General features: G+C 41.2%; 2 protein-coding genes across 2 annotated transcripts in view; both read right to left on the bottom strand.

The window, feature by feature from the left end:
* LOC139753087 (glutamate receptor ionotropic, delta-2-like) overlaps nucleotides 1-11,131 on the bottom strand; it is a 92,789-nt gene extending 81,658 nt beyond the window's left edge. Inside the window, exons 1-2 of the mRNA XM_071669172.1 lie at nucleotides 10,746-11,131; nucleotides 8,632-8,753 (exon numbers count right to left, since the gene is read on the bottom strand). Coding sequence (XP_071525273.1) covers nucleotides 8,632-8,753; nucleotides 10,746-10,896 — 273 coding nt within the window. The 5' untranslated portion in view covers nucleotides 10,897-11,131. The remainder of the gene's footprint in view (nucleotides 1-8,631; nucleotides 8,754-10,745) is intronic.
* Nucleotides 11,132-11,329: 198 nt separating this feature from the next.
* The window catches only part of LOC139753539 (uncharacterized), a 79,555-nt gene continuing 70,227 nt past the window's right edge, over nucleotides 11,330-20,657 (bottom strand). The window contains exons 5-6 of the mRNA XM_071670187.1: nucleotides 14,397-14,473; nucleotides 11,330-11,612 (exon numbers count right to left, since the gene is read on the bottom strand). Coding sequence (XP_071526288.1) covers nucleotides 11,330-11,612; nucleotides 14,397-14,473 — 360 coding nt within the window. The remainder of the gene's footprint in view (nucleotides 11,613-14,396; nucleotides 14,474-20,657) is intronic.

The following is a 20,657-nucleotide window of genomic DNA, read 5'->3' as shown; positions in this document are numbered from 1 at the left end:
ATATATATATATATATATATATATATATATATATATATATATATATATATATATATATATATATATATATATATATATATATATATATATATATATATATATATATATATATATATACATATATACATATATATATATACATATATATATATATATATATATATATATATATATATATATATATATATATATATATATATATATACATATATATATATATATATATATATATATATATATATATATATATATATATATATATATATATATATATATATATATATATATATATATATATATATATATATATATATATATATAAATATGCATATATATACATATATATATATATGTATATATATATATATATATATATATATATATATATATATATATATATATATATATATATATATATATATATATATATATATATATATATATATATATATATATATATATATATATGTGCAAAGTGAGAGGGTTAGGGAAAATGATTTGGTAAACAGATAAGAGGTAGTAAAAGCTTTGAGGAAGATGAAAGCCGGCAAGGCAGCAGGTTTGGATGGTATTGCAGTGGAATTTATTAAAAAAGGGGGTGACTGTATTGTTGACTGGTTGGTAAGGTTATTTAATGTATGTATGACTCACGGTGAGGTGCCTGAGGATTGGCGGAATGCGTGCATAGTGCCATTGTACAAAGGCAAAGGGGATAAGAGTGAGTGCTCAAATTACAGAGGTATAAGTTTGTTGAGTATTCCTGGTAAATTATATGGGAGGGTATTGATTGAGAGGGTGAAGGCATGTACAGAGCATCAGATTGGGGAAGAGCAGTGTGGTTTCAGAAGTGGTAGAGGATGTGTGGATCAGGTGTTTGCTTTGAAGAATGTATGTGAGAAATACTTAGAAAAGCAAATGGATTTGTATGTAGCATTTATGGATCTGGAGAAGGCATATGATAGAGTTGATAGAGATGCTCTGTGGAAGGTATTAAGAATATATAGTGTGGGAGGCAAGTTGTTAGAAGCAGTGAAAAGTTTTTATCGAGGATGTAAGGCATGTGTACGCGTAGGAAGAGAGGAAAGTGATTGGTTCTCAGTGAATGTAGGTTTGCGGCAGGGGTGTGTGATGTCTCCATGGTTGTTTAATTTGTTTATGGATGGGGTTGTTAGGGAGGTGAATGCAAGAGTTTTGTAAAGAGGGGCAAGTATGAAGTCTGTTGGGGATGAGAGAGCTTGGGAAGTGAGTCAGTTGTTGTTCGCTGATGATACAGCGCTGGTGGCTGATTCATGTGAGAAACTGCAGAAGCTGGTGACTGATTTTGGTAAAGTGTGTGAAAGAAGAAAGTTAAGAGTAAATGTGAATAAGAGCAAGGTTATTAGGCACAGTAGGGTTGAGGGTCAAGTCAATTGGGAGGTGAGTTTGAATGGAGAAAAACTGGAAGAAGTGAAGTGTTTTAGATATCTGGGAGTGGATCTGGCAGCGGATGGAACCATGGAAGCGGAAGTGGATCATAGGGTGGGGGAGGGAGCGAAAATTCTGGGGGCCTTGAAAAATGTGTGGAAGTCGAGAACATTATCTCGGAAAGCAAAAATGGGTATGTTTGAAGGAATAGTGGTTCCAACAATGTTGTATGGTTGCGAGGCGTGGGCTATGGATAGAGTTGTGCGCAGGAGGATGGATGTGCTGGAAATGAGATGTTTGAGGACAATGTATGGTGTGAGGTGGTTTGATCGAGTGAGTAACGTAAGGGTAAGAGAGATGTGTGGAAATAAAAAGTGCGTGGTTGAGAGAGCAGAAGAGGGTGTTTTGAAGTGGTTTGGGCACATGGAGAGAATGAGTGAGGAGAGATTGACCAAGAGGATATATGTGTCGGAGGTGGAGGGAACGAGGAGAAGAGGGAGACCAAATTGGAGGTGGAAAGATGGAGTGAAAAAGATTTTGTGTGATCGGGGCCTGAACATGCAGGAGGGTGAAAGGAGGGCAAGGAATAGAGTGAATTGGAGCGATGTGGTATACCGGGGTTGACGTGCTGTCAGTGGATTAAATCAAGGCATGTGAAGCGTCTGGGGTAAACCATGGAAAGCTGTGTAGGTATGTATATTTGCGTGTGTGGACGTATGTATATACATGTGTATGGGGGGAGGTTGGGCCATTTCTTTCGTCTGTTTCCTTGCGCTACCTCGCAAACGCGGGAAACGGCGACAAAGTATAATATAATATATATAATATGTCTGTGTGTGTATATATATGGATATGTTGAGATGTATAGATATGTGTATTTGCGTGTGTGGATGTGTATGTATATGCATGTGCATGTGGGTGAGTTGGGCCATTTTTTCGTCTGTTTCCTTGCGCTACGTCGCTAACGCGGGAGACAGCGACAAAGCAAAATAAATAAATGAATAATTAAATAAATATATCTTTATATATACATATATATATATATATATATATATATATATATATATATATATATATATATATATATATATATATATATATATATATATATTGTTCACTGGTTGGTAAGGTTGTTTAATGTATGTATGACTCATGGTGAGGTTCCTGAGGATTGGCGGAATGCGTGCATAGTGCCATTGTACAAAGGCAAAGGGGGTAAGAGTGAGTGCTCAAATTACAGAGGTATAAGTTTGTTGAGTATTCCTGGTAAATTATATGGGAGGATATTAATTGAGAGGGTGAAGGCATGTACAGAGCATCAGATTGGGGAAGAGCAGTGTGGTTTCAGAAGTGGTAGAGGATGTGTGGATCAGGTGTTTGCTTTGAAGAATGTATGTGAGAAATACTTAGAAAAGCAAATGGATTTGTATGTAGCATTTATGGATCTGGAGAAGGCATATGATAGAGTTGATAGAGATGGTCTGTGGAAGGTATTAAGAATATATGGTGTGGGAGGCAAGTTGTTAGAAGCAGTGAAAAGTTTTTATCGAGGATGTAAGTCATGTGTACGTGTAGGAAGAGAGGAAAGTGATTGGTTCTCAGTGAATGTAGGTTTGCGGCAGGGGTGTGTGATGTCTCCATGGTTGTTTAATTTGTTTATGGATGGGGTTGTTAGGGAGGTGAATGCAAGAGTTTTGTAAAGAGGGGCAAGTATGAAGTCTGTTGGGGATGAGAGAGCTTGGGAAGTGAGTCAGTTGTTGTTCGCTGATGATACAGCGCTGGTGGCTGATTCATGTGAGAAACTGCAGAAGCTGGTGACTGAGTCTGGTAAAGTGTGTGAAAGAAGAAAGTTAAGAGTAAATGTGAATAAGAGCAAGGTTATTAGGTACAGTAGGGTTGAGGGTCAAGTCAATTGGGAGGTGAGTTTGAATGGAGAAAAACTGGAGGAAGTGAAGTGTTTTAGATATCTGGGAATGGATCTGGCAGCGGATGGAACCATGGAAGCGGAAGTGGATCATAGGGTGGGGGAGGGGGTGAAAATTCTGGGAGCCTTGAAGAATGTGTGGAAGTCGAGAACATTATCTCGGAGAGCAAAAATGGGTATGTTTGAAGGAATAGTAGTTCCAACAATGTTGTATGGTTGCGAGACGTGGGCTATGGATAGAGTTGTGCGCAGGAGGATGGATGTGCTGGAAATGAGATGTTTGAGGACAATATGTGGTGTGAGGTGGTTTGATCGAGTAAGTAACGTAAGGGTAAGAGAGATGTGTGGAAATAAAAAGAGCGTGGTTGAGAGAGCAGAAGAGGGTGTTTGAAATGGTTCGGGCACATGGAGAGAATGAGTGCGGAAAGATTGACCAAGAGAATATATGTGTCGGAGGTGGAGGGAACGAGGAGAATAGGGAGACCGAATTGGAGGTGGAAAGATGGAGTGAAAAAGATTTTGTGTGATCGGGGCGTGAACATGCAGGAGGGTGAAAGGAGGGCAAGGAATAGAGTGAATTGGATCGATGTGGTATACCGGGGTTGACGTGCTGTCAGTGGATTGAATCAAGGCATGTGAAGCGTCTGGGGTAAACCATGGAAAGCTGTGTAGGTATGTATATTTGCGTGTGTGGACGTATGTATATACATGTGTATGGGGGTGGGTTGTGCCATTTCTTTCGTCTGTTTCCTTGCGCTACCTCGCAAACGCGGGAGACAGCGACAAAGCAAAAAAAAAAAAAAAATATATATATATATATATATATATATATATAACATACAAACCTGCAACAGCCAGGATCGAACCTGGGACGCCTGTGCAAGAGGCAGGCATGCTAACCGCTAGGCTATGGGACTGTATAATAGGAAACAACTATTCGAAATACTGAGTACTCGAATACCCTTCGTCTCACAATGGTGAGCAACGGGGTCTATACTTGGTTGTTTCCGAACAGACGCACATAGCCAGCTGATAGCGTTTTACCGAACCTAACTGTACAACGCGGAGGTATATGAATACGAATAAAGTGCATATGAACGCGCACCTTCATAGAACATACAAACCTGCAACAGCCAGGATCGAACCTGGGACCCCTGTGCAAGAGGCAGGCATGCTAACCGCTAGGCTATGGGACTGTATGATAGGAAACAACTATTCGAAATACTGAGTACTCGAATACTCTTCGTCTCACAATGGTGAGCAACGGGGTCTATACATGGTTGGTTTATCCATTATTACTCATCTCAACATGACAGAGTTGAATTATCATCATTTCAATCTATGTTCCTAAGGGCATTACGTATTTGCAGTCCAGAGTTTATTGATGATGAGTTTGAGAAGATATATTCTATTGGATCTAAGTTTATGTACCCTAGATCTTTCATTGATAAATCCTTTAAGTTAGCAAAGAAATCATTTTATAGAGTTGAGTCCAAACTTCCCATTGACACCAAGAATCTTTTAGTTCTCCCTTTTAATAATAATTTCACTTTGCTTCCCATGTTGCTTAAGTCCTTTAATGTAAATGTTGCCTTTAGCAACAATAATACTATAAAGAACATCTTTATCAGAAATTCACCAGAAAATTCTCTTGGTTGCATCTATAAAGTTCCTTTTGGAAACTGTGATAAATTTTATGTTGGTCAGACTGGTAAGGATCTTTCTGTTAGACTTAAGAAAAATAGATATAGTATAAGAACAGGACAAGAATCAAATGTCTTGTTTAATCATGTTAAAAACTACGATCATTGTATTGACTGGAGTAACGCCATCTTAGTTGTTAACTCTAACTCTATTACCAAGAGAAATACATTGAATCTTATATTATTAAATACACAAAGAATTATAATCTTAATATTAGTGATGGTCTGTACAAATTAGACAACTTTATTATTGATAAGGTTTGTAAAATGATAAGTTTATGAACGCTCGTTGTATGTTTTGGACAATCACATGTTTACCAAATGGCGTCCTAGCTTCGTCTCCTCGATGTATATCAACTGACTGTCATATGTCTCTCTTGTGTCTTCCCTGATGATGTGATTATTACGCGAAAGTGCACTTGAGAACTTTTCGTGTTCCATTTTCCCCGTGGACTCATAGGAATATCTTGATCACGCACAAAATTGTGATCCTTTCCATTATACATATGTATATATATATATATATATATATATATATATATATATATATATATATATATATATATATATATATATATATATATATATATATATATATATATATGTATATATATATATTTTTTTTTTTTCTTTCTTTCAAACTATTCGCCATTTCCCGCATTAGCGAGGTAGCGTTAAGAACAGGAGACTGGGTCTTTGAGGGAATATCTTCCCCTGGCCCCCTTCTCTGTCCCTTCTTTTGGAAAAAGAAAAAAAAAGAAAAAAAAACAGAGGGGAGGATTTCCAGCCCCCCGCTCCCTCCCCTTTTAGTCGCCTTCTACGACACGCAGGGAATACGTGGGAAGTATTCTTTCTCCCCTATCCCCAGGGATATATATATATATATATATATATATATATATATATATATATATATATATATATATATATATATATATATATGTATATATATATATATATATATATATATATATATATATATATATATATATATATATATATATATATATATATATATATATACATATATATATATATATATATATATATATATATATATATATATATATATATATATATATATATATATATATATATATATATATATATATATATATCCCTGGGGATAGGGGAGAAAGAATACTTCCCACGTATTCCCTGCGTGTCGTAGAAGGCCACTAAAAGGGAAGGGAGCGGGGGGCTGGAAATCCTTCCCTCTCGTTTTTTTTTAATTTTCCAAATGAAGGAACAGAGAAGGGGGTCAGGTGAGGATATTCCCTCTAAGGCCCAGTCCTCAGTTCTTAACGCTACCTCGCTAGTGCGGGAAAAGGCGAATAGTATGAAAGGAAAAGAATATATATATATATATATATATATATATATATATATATATATATATATTTTTTTTTTTTTTTTTTGCTTTGTCGCTGTCTCCAGCGTTTGCGAGGTAGCGCAAGGAAACAGACGAAAGAAATGGCACAACCCACCCCCATACACATGTATATACATACGTCCACACACACAAATATACATACCTACACAGCTTTCCATGGTTTACCCCAGACGCTTCACATGCCTTGATTCAATCCACTGACAGCACGTCAACCCCGGTATACCACATCGATCCAATTCACTCTATTCCTTGCCCTCCTTTCACCCTCCTGCATGTTCACGCCCCGATCACACAAAATCTTTTTCACTCCATCTTTCCACCTCCAATTTGGTCTCCCTCTTCTCCTCGTTCCCTCCACCTCCGACACATATATTCTCTTGGTCAATCTTTCCTCACTCATTCTCTCCATGTGCCCGAACCATTTCAAAACACCCTCTTCTGCTCTCTCAACCACGCTCTTTTTATTTCCACACATCTCTCTTACCCTTACGTTACTTACTCGATCAAACCACCTCACACCACATATTGTCCTCAAACATCTCATTTCCAGCACATCCATCCTCCTGCGCACAACTCTATCCATAGCCCACGTCTCGCAACCATACAACATTGTTGGAACCACTATTCCTTCAAACATACCCATTTTTGCTCTCCGAGATAATGTTCTCGACTTCCACACATTCTTCAAGGCTCCCAGAATTTTCGCCCCCTCCCCCACCCTATGATCCACTTCCGCTTCCATGGTTCCATCCGCTGCCAGATCCACTCCCAGATATCTAAAACACTTCACTTCCTCCAGTTTTTCTCCATTCAAACTCACCTCCCAATTGACTTGACCCTCAACCCTACTGTACTATTAGCTAATAACCTTGCTCTTATTCACATTTACTCTTAACTTTCTTCTTTCACACACTTTACCAAACTCAGTCACCAGCTTCTGCAGTTTCTCACATGAATCAGCCACCAGCGCTGTATCATCAGCGAACAACAACTGACTCACTTCCCAAGCTCTCTCATCCCCAACAGACTTCATACTTGCCCCTCTTTCCAAAACTCTTGCATTCACCTCCCTAACAACCCCATCCATAAACAAATTAAACAACCATGGAGACATCACACACCCCTGCCGCAAACCTACATTCACTGAGAACCAATCACTTTCCTCTCTTCCTACACGTACACATGCCTTACATATGTATATATATATATATATATATATATATATATATATATATATATATATATATATATATATATATATATATATATATATATATATATATATATATATATATATATATATATAGACCCCCCTTGCTAAATCATGTAGACAGTTTGACAAGGTTCAACAGCTACACCATTAGGCTGCGTCATCATTACCAGCAAAATACTCACGAAGATGAAGCTACAGAAATGAACGACAACATGAATGTAGGAAAGGGAGATTACGTGTGACGAACCTTCGGGACTCGTATGAGAGAGCGATCTCAGTTTAAGACACCAGAGCTGGTGGGTTGGACTGTATGTATGTACCTGTAATGCCATAAAACATTTAACACCATACCACATAATGGGCTCTTGACGAGGCTGGATCTTCGGGGATGAAGACTGGATAGTGGATGGAAACAAAGGATCTATGTCTAAAGAGCTTCCTTGAAATGGGTTGGGAATCACCCGTGTCCTTGCGTAGGGTTCACTCCGGGAGTTATTACTCTTCTTGATCTATGTAAACGACTTGCTGGAAGTGATGGACTCCTACCTAAATGTATTTGCGGATGATGCCAATGTCATGAGTAGAGTAAAGAGTCAGGAGGATTGTATCTCCTTGCAATGTTGTCAGTCCATTGATTGAGCCCACTGACAGCAAGTCGTCCCTGTATACCATATCGCTCCAATTCACTCTATCCCGGGCACGCCTGTCACCCTCGTGCATGTTCAGGCCCCGCTCAATCGACACCTTATTCACTCCAGCCTTCCATCTCCAGTTCGGTCTCCCTGTTCTCCGTCCCTTTCGCTTCTGACCTATATATTCTCGGTGTTGATCTAATACCCATCTTGGCCCACACCCATTCTCTCCTTAGGTCCAAACCATTTTAGCACACCCTCTCCAGCTCTCAGCCATACTCTGATTATCATCCTTTCGCTTACCCTATATCATCTTACTGGCTGAACACCCCTCACACTACATACTTCTTAAAACCACGTACCTCGAGAGTGAAGGGAGACAAGATGGCAAAGGATCGATTCTTCTCCTTGGGTGCAGGTGACACAAATGTCGCAGATTCAAAGTAGTAGGGCGCAGTGAAGTCCACAACAGTCTCACGGGTGTCTAAAAGGAGCAGAATGCAGATGTAAGCTTGAAGAAACAGGGGAAGTAATTAGATGCTGGACCAGCATTCGCCAATTCTAGGAGACAACGCTTCTTAGCTGTTACTAAATTTAATTAATTTGGTAAATGACTCCCCATTCTGAGATCCTGCTGAGGCCCGTAGCGAGAGAAGAGATATGTTCAGTGCGAGAGAGAGAGAAGGGGTGTCGAAATGAAGAAGGTAGAGGAATAGTGGGCTGAGGTGTGGAAAACAGAATCATAAGCGCAACGGTAAATAGGGCTAAGCGTGGATGGGAGGATATTCATGTGACGGGAAGGAACACTGAGGAGCACCACTGATGATAGGGCAAGGACGAGAAGTTACACCATCACAAACTCCAGCGATGGATCGGCTGGAAAGGATGCTACATAGCAAGGAACAAACATAAGCAGAAAAACCGAAAGAAAGGAGGTTTAGAAGTCAAACACTTGTGTCAAACTCCGTCAAGATCTTTGGAAACGTCGAGGGCCACGACAACAGTCTCACAGACAACTAGAAGTGAGTCATACAGGAGTATAGATCACCGGTAGGCATCACGCTGAGAAAACAATATTCCTGATCAGAGATCTTCTGGGGAATAGGATTCAAAGTGTTTGAGAGAGTGGGTGTTAAGGAAAGTTTAATTTTTTTTTCGAAATAGTAGTATGTAGAGCAAAGGGCTTAAAGATGGAAGGTTTAGCGCGGTTTCTTTTCTTCGGGACCAAGGCGCGCTTCCAAGAAGAAGGAAAAGTCAAGTTTATTACATAAAGGCGATATCGGCGAGCCAGGATTGGAACTGGCTAAGAGGTTGATCAGTTCTTAGGACTCGAGGGAGTACATCGTATGGGCCATACGCCTTGCTCACTTGGAGCTTTTACTTTGAACAGAGACGTAGTCGAAGCATTCACAGACTTGTGCGATACCATATAGAATACGTCGTGGAACGAGAGGAATGGCACTGTTGGCTGAAGATTTGTGGAACTTTGTTCGTTACAATAGAAAACGAGTTTGGGAGTTGAATTTTCGAAGAACGAAAATAGGTGAAGGAAAAAAGTTATCAAAGAATCCTGAAGAAAAGTTATATTTTGCATTTATGAATCATATGAAAAGCAAAGGAGGAAAGATGAAAGGAAGGTTGTCACAAGATAACAAACAGCTTTTGAGAGATGTGCAGAAATACAAAAGGGATGCGTGTCTGAAAAGCAAGAGTGTAGTACGTGACACTTAAGAGTCCTTGTGGAAAAAAGATAAATTTTCTCACAGTGTTTTAGAAAAATGAATGGGATTATAGTGCGAGAAAGGCACAATACGATCAGAGGTCAGGAGAGTTCGAGTCAGGTGTGATGGAGAAGGCAGTACACTAAAGTGGAGATGAAAAAGACAAAAGGGCAACTAGTAATGAAGAAACTGAGGTTATACAAAGAACAGATTGGAGATACGTAAGACGGGAGATAAGACTGAAGTGGAGTGAATCTGGAGTCATAATAGTATCAATAAATAGCCATGTGCCTGATGATGATTGGACAAAGGCAGTGATTCATCTGTAATACAGGAATAAAGGAATGATATCATACTAAAGTGTTTAATAAGTCATGTCTTATTGGCATACCTGGGAAGGTACATATATGGTTTGAACTGTGATTGTTCGTGGTAAATGAACTTGTCAGTCCTTCTAAGATGAGGACAAGGTTAAGTCAAGAAAAACAAAATTTTGGGAAAATTGTTTTTAGCGCAGAATAAATTTTTGGAGAAAGTGTTAAAGAAACGAAAAGAGAGTTGTCTTAAGCATTAAAGTATTACTTATTTATTTGGAGAGAATTTTGGTCCCTGATGCATCAAGGATCTCTGAAACATTACTACAGATAGCTGCTGGATGTGGTTCCCAGCACACCCTTCCGAGTTAGAGAAAAATGTAGATTACTTGTACTATTTTCACGTGATTTGCCCTTCCCTAAACCGCAGCCATGACTAACCTGTGATGGTTAGCGCACATAATGCAGCGTGAGCCTCATGCCTGGCCACCTGCCCCACCAGGCCTGTGATGGTGTTGTCTGGCTGAGGTCCTCCCCAGTTGCCGTCCGGGGACAGTGCAAGGTGGTACCTGCCAAGACACACAGCTGCCATACGTCACACACTCCTGCCTACAACACTTTACTCTCTCATGTCAGGATTATTTCTGCGACGTAGAGTGATGGATTACACGTACGATATACATATATAACAAGTGCATAACAAGTGCATATGTAGATGGTATGTATTTTATGTATAGATGATAATAGTATTTAGTATACGGCATGATTCATCGTATCCTAACATACTCTATGGTGAAGCACATTAAGCAGCATACAGTGCACGGCTAGCCTCGTCTCAGTGACTCAATTTACCCTCAGCAACAACCTGCCTTGACAACGATTACTTTGACATATTCTGACACTAAACCATGACCTCGTATTATCATAATATGTTCAGAAACTCCTTCGCTCTGTTTCCTAGATAACAAAGGATGCAATTTGATTGTATCCTTTGTTTACGACTGTCAATAAGGTGCAACATATTTTCAGATTATCAACTGGACTTTATTGGCCGACTGTACGAACGTGAAGTTGAGGGTCTCCTTGAGGGTGTTGATGACGCTGAGGTCAATCCCGGAAATGGAGAGGACGCTGCCATTCTGGAGAGTCTCGGTTTTGAAGAACGGCCAGAAATTGTTGGTGGACACCACCAGCTGACGCCCCTGGAAGTCAGAGTAGAGCTGCTGGAGGTCCGGGACAAGTCCACCCTTCACTTGGTGGCTGTTGGTACACTCGCCACCCATGGTCCACGACCCTACTTGGTAGAACCTGTGGGAACACATTTGATAGTCATATAGCCTCATATATTTCTTGCTGGTATTGGATGGGAATCTTTTATTAACAGGAAATTCAGCATTAGCTTAGATTATCATCACTTACAAACAGTTACCATTTCCCTTTGATCTTCTTGAGAGTCACAGACAACATCCTACATGTTCATGTCATAAACTGTCCCATTCTCAGCAACATAAACAGGTTCAGAATCACGCCAAGGATGAGGTTTTGTATGGGAGACTGCCTGAAGGTGAGACATGGCCAGCTTCTTATGGAGGGATGTTTATTCTTGTTTGTATTCATTTAAAGGAAGGAAATTATAAATGAAATATGGAGAAACATTGCACTGTCAGTGTAATTAAACGAACCTCTGTCAACTATTTCCATGCATCTAGGCTTCTTCAGTCTCATGAAAGCCGTATGATTTCGCGTGATTTCTGGTGTAGGCGAAATTGACGTCCTCATGAAATATTTGAAAGATGTGCTGGTGACGGAGTTGTCGACATTCTGTTCAATGAAACAATTTACAGTTGATCTTACTGACTGATCTGGAGGATAGTTAGCACAACGGAGAACACGGTAGGGTTACTGGTGCCTCTGTAACACCTGTGTAGGTTCGGTTGTCCCTCATTTGTCCAGTCACTCGGCTAATCACAGCAAAACTAAATTTCTTAAAACTTTCCACCTACTGAACACCGTCTTATCTACCTATAAGTAATGACACTGGCAGATATGGATACATCTAGTAATAGTCGGTATGCAAGAAGATGGTTTCTTCTAACATAAAGAAAGAAAGTAACACAGATTGGGTTCGAATCCTCGTTGCAGCAGTCGGTCCACAGTCAACGCAGCTGTTCGTCCTTCCCTCGGGGATGGTCTATATATTGAGCACCTGTGGCTAAACTTTACCTGATGTGTTTACCTTAACCAAGCGTCAATGTCATCAACATATTCACCTCTAATTAATCATGCCTCACGCAATGTAACCACCTCAACTAACCATCAGTGAGACCGACGAGCTCACCCAAAAGCACCATTAATATCATCGATGGGTTTACCTGGTCCAAATCTGGCATTACGCCATGCCATCACTTGATGTGTTCACCTGATCAGCCTTTAAGCGTGTCCTTAACAGACCCTTGCCATCACCTGGAATCTTCCCTTGATATTATTATTACTGTCAACTGATGGGTTTAGTTACGAAGGCTATTACCGTCAACCAAGCGCCTCGGTTTTGGCGGTTAGCTATGATGATTTTTTTAATACAATCGGTTTTTAATCGTCGACGGAGGTAAACGGGTCACAGACCATCCATGTTTATATTCTTGATCAGCTGATAGATGGGTTACGGCTCTGGGATCAAGCATGACGGCAGCGACTGGCTCAGCTCACCAGCAGTATTGGCCATTGGTTCAAGTTTTCTCGCGAATGTCTATGTCTGAGGACATGGCCCTCACTCAAAGGTATTATAAGCTTACCAAAGACGGGCACTTTATCTTGCCAACTAATATGCTCACTTCTTCACAAAGTGATGTCATCAGTGGTCTGTCAGTGTCACCTAGTAGTATCAAACTCGTCTTTCAGTGTCACACTGTTGTCACCTGAATGATGTGATGTGTTCATTTGACTGTCGGTTCCACATAATATGAACATCTACTTCTCCGGAGTTAGCTGTTACCACGACCTACTCTACTCGTCCAATTTGACTTCTAATTTCACCTACTGTAATGACCTGATTTGACCACTAACGTATTCAAAATTTCATGAAATTTCACAACTCATTGTCATGTATTGTACTCATACAATTTGATCATGAGCGTCACCTAACAGGTTCACATGATCTGGCCGAGGGTGTCACATAATGCGATCAATTGTTAGACCATCAGAATCATTGATACAAACATATAATATGGCCGTCAGCATCACCTCACATGTCCCTCTTGTGTTTCCATGCAAGTATCAGTATTGCCTGGTATGTTCATCCAAGGTGACCACCTGTGTTAACTAATGAATTCACCTGACCTAAATAATGTTACCGTAAGAGATCTTGAAAATGAGTGCCATACCCACTCCCCTCCCGTGTTAACCCTACCTGACGAGAAGGCTTATGTATCTGACCTCAGTGTCATGTAAGACGTGTACAGGAAATATAGAACCACACCTTTCATGACTACGAGCATTAGTCGCTGACCTTATTACGTGGGCACCTGAATCATCCTGGCTATTAGTATCACTTGAGGTGCTAAGCAGCTAAGAGTCTGGGTCACTCACCTAATCCGGCTATCAGGGTCACGACGTGGTCACAGGTCTTGCTGGACCACTCACCTAATAAGAGCATGAGTGTTATATGAAGTGGCCTTCAGAACTAACCGCCTGGCCACTCCTCTGATCTGACACCACCAGTCTTACATGATAGGTTCATCTGAAGCAAATACCAGGAGCCAGTCACCTCACCTGATGATGAACATGACGACGTTACCACCCGAGTTAGCCGCCCAGATCACTTGCTAAAAGTGACAGAGTGTGACGTAGCATGTTCACATGAACTATCAGCTTAGGTGGAACCTGAGCGCCGATCTATTTGATAGTTCATGAGAGCAAACTTCCTGGGTCACTATGATGACTTGAGGATCAGCGTCACGTAGCGCCGCGAACATCTGAACTAATGGTTTAGGCAGACCTGCTTGAACATCAGTGTCACGTGGTGTTCGAGCAGTCACATAGCACGACCGTCAGGGCCACTTGACGTGTGTCTGACTGCCAGGGCTGACCACTCACCTGATCTGACTATAAGGGTTGACCCTGGAGGAGAACAGCTGAGCCGTCTGGGGTGTGACTCGCTGCACCAACGCCACCTGGGGAGATAAATCCTGGACAGGTAATGTTGTGCTAGAAAGACTTACAAGGTATTCTAGGGTCGTTTCAACCTTATGCAAAAGAAATCTACAACCATATGAAAATAAGATCATATTTATTGACTCAACTTACTGCTAGAGACGGGTCTTCTTGGAATTTATTTCAATCATAATGATGGAAATATTTAGTGTGTTCATGACATCACAAGGCATTTAAGAGTAAGAGGATGGTGCACTCATAGAAAGCCAGCCAATAAGAAAAATGAAATTCACAGAATTATATCCATAGAATTACACCAAAGTGCTGAAGGCTGGCGCTCACTCTACATGCACAGGCATCACTATCAGAGGGGCACTGGTTGTGGTGGCGCCACGCCAGGTGAAGAACATTCGAGTGAACACAACGACCCGTTCGTCTGGTGATATCACTTGGGTCACGGTAGGGCCTTCAGTCGGGGCACTACCTGGCGACCAGACTCACGAAGACCTGCCACAACACCTGAAGGAAGATCGACCCACAGAGTTCGTGTGACTGGATTCAGCAACAGTGTGGGAGAACCTGTATATATCTTCTGTGATTTACTCACGTTCTGCAGTTGGTGGTCGGATCCAACGGGGATTATGAGCGGAGTGGCGGCAAGAAACGGTTTAGCCACAGTGACGACAGAGTTCAAGATCTATAATTCAAGCACATTATTTACTCGTCCTTGAGGGTATTTGAGGGATGATAGGTTTTGGTGTAGAGCCTGAGCCTAGCGAGTAATTACCACCATCTTAAGCGAGACTCAGGAGCGCTGGGGCGGCAGATTTCATTTACAGTCTAATTCTTTTTTTTTTTTTTTGTCGAAATACGCGACGTGTGTGAGAAAGTGTGGCGGCTTCATACATGAAAATAAAATCTGTGTATAAAGACGAATAGTACCGGCCCTTCCCACAGCCTATCTCTCTCTGTGAGACCTTCCTCTTTTTCTATTCACTATACCAACATTTGTGGTCTCTCTAGTAACTTCTCAGTTGAACACCATCTGGCTAGTACCTCTCATAATAGCTTACTTCTCTATGAGACACAGTTGTCTAATGATGTTCTCAGTCGTCCCTTATTCATATCTGATCATAACCTCCACTCACGATTTCGGTTCAAAGGAGGTGTTTGTGCTTATTCCAACATCAACACACCTGTTGCACGCCTCAAAGACCTCTCACCATCAAGCTGAGATCCTCTACCTCGAGGATTTCAACGTTCACCATAGGACATGGTTGAATTTCTCCCATACGGATGATGGAGGGAGTGAAGCCCTCACGTTCTCTGTTCTTAATGATCTAGAACAAATTGTCTCCCATCCTACCCATATACGTGACCGCTGTGACCACTCTCCTAATATTCTGGATCTGATTTTCACCTCTGGTCCATCCCACTGTAAGTACACAATCTCGCCCCAGTTGGTTTATCTGACCACAGTTTAACCGTACCTCCCCCCTCGAGCAGCTTCTTCTTTGTGTAAATACCGACACCTCAACAAAGATGACAGGAATAACTTACGTAACTTCTTTTATAAATTTCCTTGGGTAAATTACTGTCTCTTATGTGGTGATGCTTCTGTCTCCGCCAAACGCATGGCAGAGGTTATTCTTGCGGGAATGGAATCATTTATCCCTTCTTCCTTCAAGACGACCTCTCCATCCAATCTTTGGTTCAACCATTACTGTTCTAAGGCCATTCAGGCAAGGGATCAGGCATACCGGGCTTGGAAAAACACTCCTTTCTGTGACTCCTATTTAGCTTTTATCACTGCCCGTAATCATTGCAAGCACGTTATCTGTGAGGCAAAATGTTCCTTTGTTCAAAGAAAAAATGCGTTAACCTCTCCTCGTCATATACTGATAGGTCTTTCTGGTCTTTAGTTATGGGCATCCCGAACAACTTCTGTCGCTCTACATTTCCCTTACTGTTCCGTTCTGACGGTACTATAGCTGCCTCTCCCGGGGACAAAGCAACTCTCTTTGGTTCTCGTTTCTCCTTTAACTCCGGAGACCTTGGATGACTTTGACATTTCTTCACTCTCTGATGCTCCTCTTACTGAATCTGTGCTTCTTCCCGTAATCTGTTTTCGGACTGTCTGAAAAGCGCATCTCTCTCTGGACAAGCAAGGCTTATGGTCCTGATGGCATCCATCCCCGTGTATTGAGTGCGCCTCTGAACTTGTACCTGTGCTTGCTCGTCTGTTCCGTTTCTGTTTGAAAACTAAAACTTTTCTTTCTCCATGGAAGCGTGTAATGATACATCCCATCACTAAGAAGGATGACCATTTTGACCCCTCTAATTATCTTCCTATTGCTTTAACATCAACTATAACTAAAGTTTTGAATCCCTCCTCAACTCCCATACCCTTAGATACCTCGAAACTCAGTCTTCTCTCTTATCACCAGTATGGCTTGCATAGGGGGAGATCCACCTGCGATATTCTTTCCTACCTTGCTAATGTCCGGTCATCATCCCTGAAAGATTTTTGGGTGTCATTTGTAGTTGCCCTTGACATATTGGAAGTTTTTGACGGAGTGTGGCATCGGGGTCTCATCTCTAAGCTCCCATTATTTGGCTTCTTTCTTTCACTTTGCTCCTTCATATATAGCTCCCTTTCCGGCCTATCTACCTCTAAGCTTTTTGATAGATCAGACTCCTCTTTGTCCATTAACTGCTGTGTCTCACAAGGTTCTGTCCTGTCTCCCGCACATTTTTCTTTTATCAACGAATTCCTTTCCTCCACAGATAAGGAAATGCACTCACATACTAACAACTCAGCATTGCATACATCCACGTCCTTCGATTTTCCTCCTTCTTCTCTTACTCGATCTGCATCTCATCTTGACACAGCTTCCTCAATAAACTCAGATTTGGACAGGATATGTCAGTGGGGTAGACGGAATCTAGTTCAGTTTAACGCTTCCAAGGCCCAGATTCTATCCATCTCTCGATCGAAAACTCCTCGCAACTCTCGTCTCTCCTCTGACGGTTCTGCAATTCCACCTCTTGACTCAATGAGCATACTTGGTATTACCGTAACATCCACACTACGGGAATTTGCTAAGTCTACCTCCAAGAAACTGGGTGTAATGTTTAGATGTCTGAACAGTTTCTCCGTTTATACAAAGGATTGATTCATCCCCGTATAGAGTACTGCTCTCACATGTGGGGTGGTTTTAGCTCTGTATCCTTACGTGATAGAGTGATTAGAAAGCGGTACTAATCATAAAGTCTCCCAGGCTAACTTCCAACCTTGATCATCTTGCCCTACGCTGTAATGTTGGTTCACTTTCCCTCTTCTGCAGGTATCGCTTTGGCTTTTCGCGATAGCTGGCTGCTTGTGCGCCCTCACCACTGGGTAGACTACTCAATTCCCGGCAAGCTGTTGCGTCATATGATTACTGTGAGGCCGTTGCAACTCAAGTGTGGGCCGTTACGATAACTGTTATTTTCCCTAAACCTCGTAGCTTTTGAGCTCTTTCCTTTCTCCCAATAAATATGGCCAGGTACATTATATAAGTCAGGTTTTTCACTTCCTACAAAATTCGTCAATACTTTCCCTTGTCCTTTCCTTGTTCCCGTTCATACATATTTCTATATTTCAATTAAGGCCCGGTCTTGATGTGGGCTTTTGTCCGTGACTGGTGTCCCCATCATAGAAAAAGATTGTTGACGGAACTGCCCCACAACTATGCCATGACTACTGCTGGCACAATGCGGGTCAGTAAGCTACACATTCCTCCAGAAAAGAGCTTTCAAACTGGTCGAGAAAACAACATCTTACTGTCTACGGCATTCTTCATTTCACGTACCAAGGGAAAGCTGGTCAATCTCCTGTCCGCCACGTACATCCAGCCCACCATTAATGAGAACAATACAACAATACAAAAGATGCGGTGGAGACATTCGACCAAATGAACAACACGTATTCTTGCTGCTGTAACACACGGAAGTAGCTACTATGCCTGTTTTATGGAATGATCACTGCTACCGCTGTCAATACACACTTCATCAACAGCAAGACGACACCAGAAAAAGCAGAACCAGCGCCTGTATATTCAAGATCATCCTCTGTGCCTGGTGACACTCTGGGCTTAGAAGGGCTTGGCTACACCAAAACCAATACGCATGTAACATTAATGTATTTCTTTTTATCAAACGTTTTGTTTCTTTAGATAAAGTGTGAATTAAATGTCATACATCCAATTACACTTTGTTCTCGAAATACATGAGACGTTTTGAGCATACAAACATCTTCCATCTCCACTCACATTGATTAAGAATCATACAGCACAATACAGGAACAAGAAAGCAGGAATGGGTCAAATCTTGAAGTATCATGAATGAGAACGTTGACGTAGCTTATATCTTGATTTGGGGACCACGTTCCCTCGAACTTCGTGTGTGGTAATGTGGTCGATAAGGAATAACCTCGGTGAGTCAACGAGGTGGGGGTTCGACTTAGATCCTTTGCATCTAGGAAAATCGCTTCCAAGCAGTTGAATTAATCAAACCCAACAACAGCTTGGAACCGTCCATCGAATTTTCTATTAAAACTAAACGTCTCCTGCCTACTAGACAGGGGACGAATGGATCCTGGAGATAGTCACGTTACGTAAAACATCCATGAAGATCGTTCAGATATCATCACTGACCACAAGAATAAGGAAACTAATGGCTACATTATGACGAACAACCTCACACACATCACAAACGCACTGTAGTCTGCCAATGTAGTTTAGATGCACTGCGGCTCAGTAAAAGCTTGTAAACTTTAAAAAAGATTGCCTATCTTCAAAACAGAGGCCGTAAACTACACATGTGATAGCAAGATAACATAAATAATTCAGAGCACAGAATGGAAAAAGGTGAGAACAAAGGAGGTAAGGGGAGTGGGGGAGGAATGAGATGTATTTAGGGAAGCAGTGATGGCTTGCGCAAAAGATGCTTGTGGCATGAGAAGCGTGGCAGGTGGGTTGATTAGAAAGGGTAGTGAGTGGTGGGAGAAAGAAGTAAGATTATTAGTGAAAGAGAAGAGAGAGGCATTTGGACGATTTTTGCAGGGAAAAAATGCAAATGAGTGGGAGATATATAAAAGAAAGAGGCAGGAGGTCAAGAGAAAGGTGCAAGAGGTAAAGAAGAGGGCAAATGAGAGTTGGGGTGAGAGAGTATCATTAAATTTTAGGAAGAATATAAAGATGTTCTGGAAGGAGGTAAATAAAGTGCGTAAGACAAGGGAGCAAATGGGAACGTCAGTGAAGGGGGCTAATGGGTATGTGATAACAAGTAGTGGTGATGTGAGAAGGAGATGGAGTGAGTAACTTGAAGGTTTGTTGAATGTCTTTGATGATAGAGTGGCAGATATAGGGTATTTTGGTCGAGGTGGTGTGCAAAGTGAGAGGGTTAGGGAAAATGATTTGGTAAACAGAGAAGAGGTAGTAAAAACTTTGCGGAAGATGAAAGCCGGCAAGGCAGTAGTTTTGGATGGTATTGCAGTGGAATTTACAAAAAAAAAAGGAGGTGACTGTATTGTTGACTGGTTGGTAAGGTTATTCAATGTATGTGTGATTCTTGGTGAGGTGCCTGAGGATTGGCGGAATGCTTGCATAGTGCCATTGTACAAAGGCAAAGGGGATAAGAGTGAGTGCTCAAATTACAGAGGTATAAGTTTGTTGAGTATTCCTGGTAAATTATATGGGAGGGTATTGATTGAGAGGGTGAAGGCATGTACAGAGCATCAGATTGGGGAAGAGCAGTGTGGTTTCAGAAGTGGTAGAGGATGTGTGGATCAGGTGTTTACTTTGAAGAATGTATGTGAGAAATACTAAGAAAAGCAAATGGATTTGTATGTAGCAATTATGGATCTGGAGAAGGCATTTGATAGAGTTGATAGAGATGCTCCGTGGAAGGTACTAAGAATATATGGTGGGGAAGGCAAGTTGTTAGGAGCAGTGAAAAGTTTTTATCGAGGATGTAAGGCATATGTACGTGTCGGAAGAGAGGAAAGTGATTGGTTCTCAGTGAATATAGGTTTGCGGCAGGGGTGTGTGATGTCTCCATGGTTGTTTAATTTGTTTATGGATGGGGTTGTTAGGGAGGTAAATGCAAGAGTTTTGGAAAGAGGGGCAAATATGCAGTCTGTTGTGGAGGAGAGAGCTTGGG

Source organism: Panulirus ornatus, chromosome 14, assembly GCF_036320965.1.
Source record: "Panulirus ornatus isolate Po-2019 chromosome 14, ASM3632096v1, whole genome shotgun sequence".
Lineage (NCBI taxonomy): Eukaryota > Metazoa > Arthropoda > Malacostraca > Decapoda > Palinuridae > Panulirus > Panulirus ornatus.
Note: the sequence above shows the minus strand (reverse complement) of the source record. Positions and strands in the feature narration are given on the sequence as shown.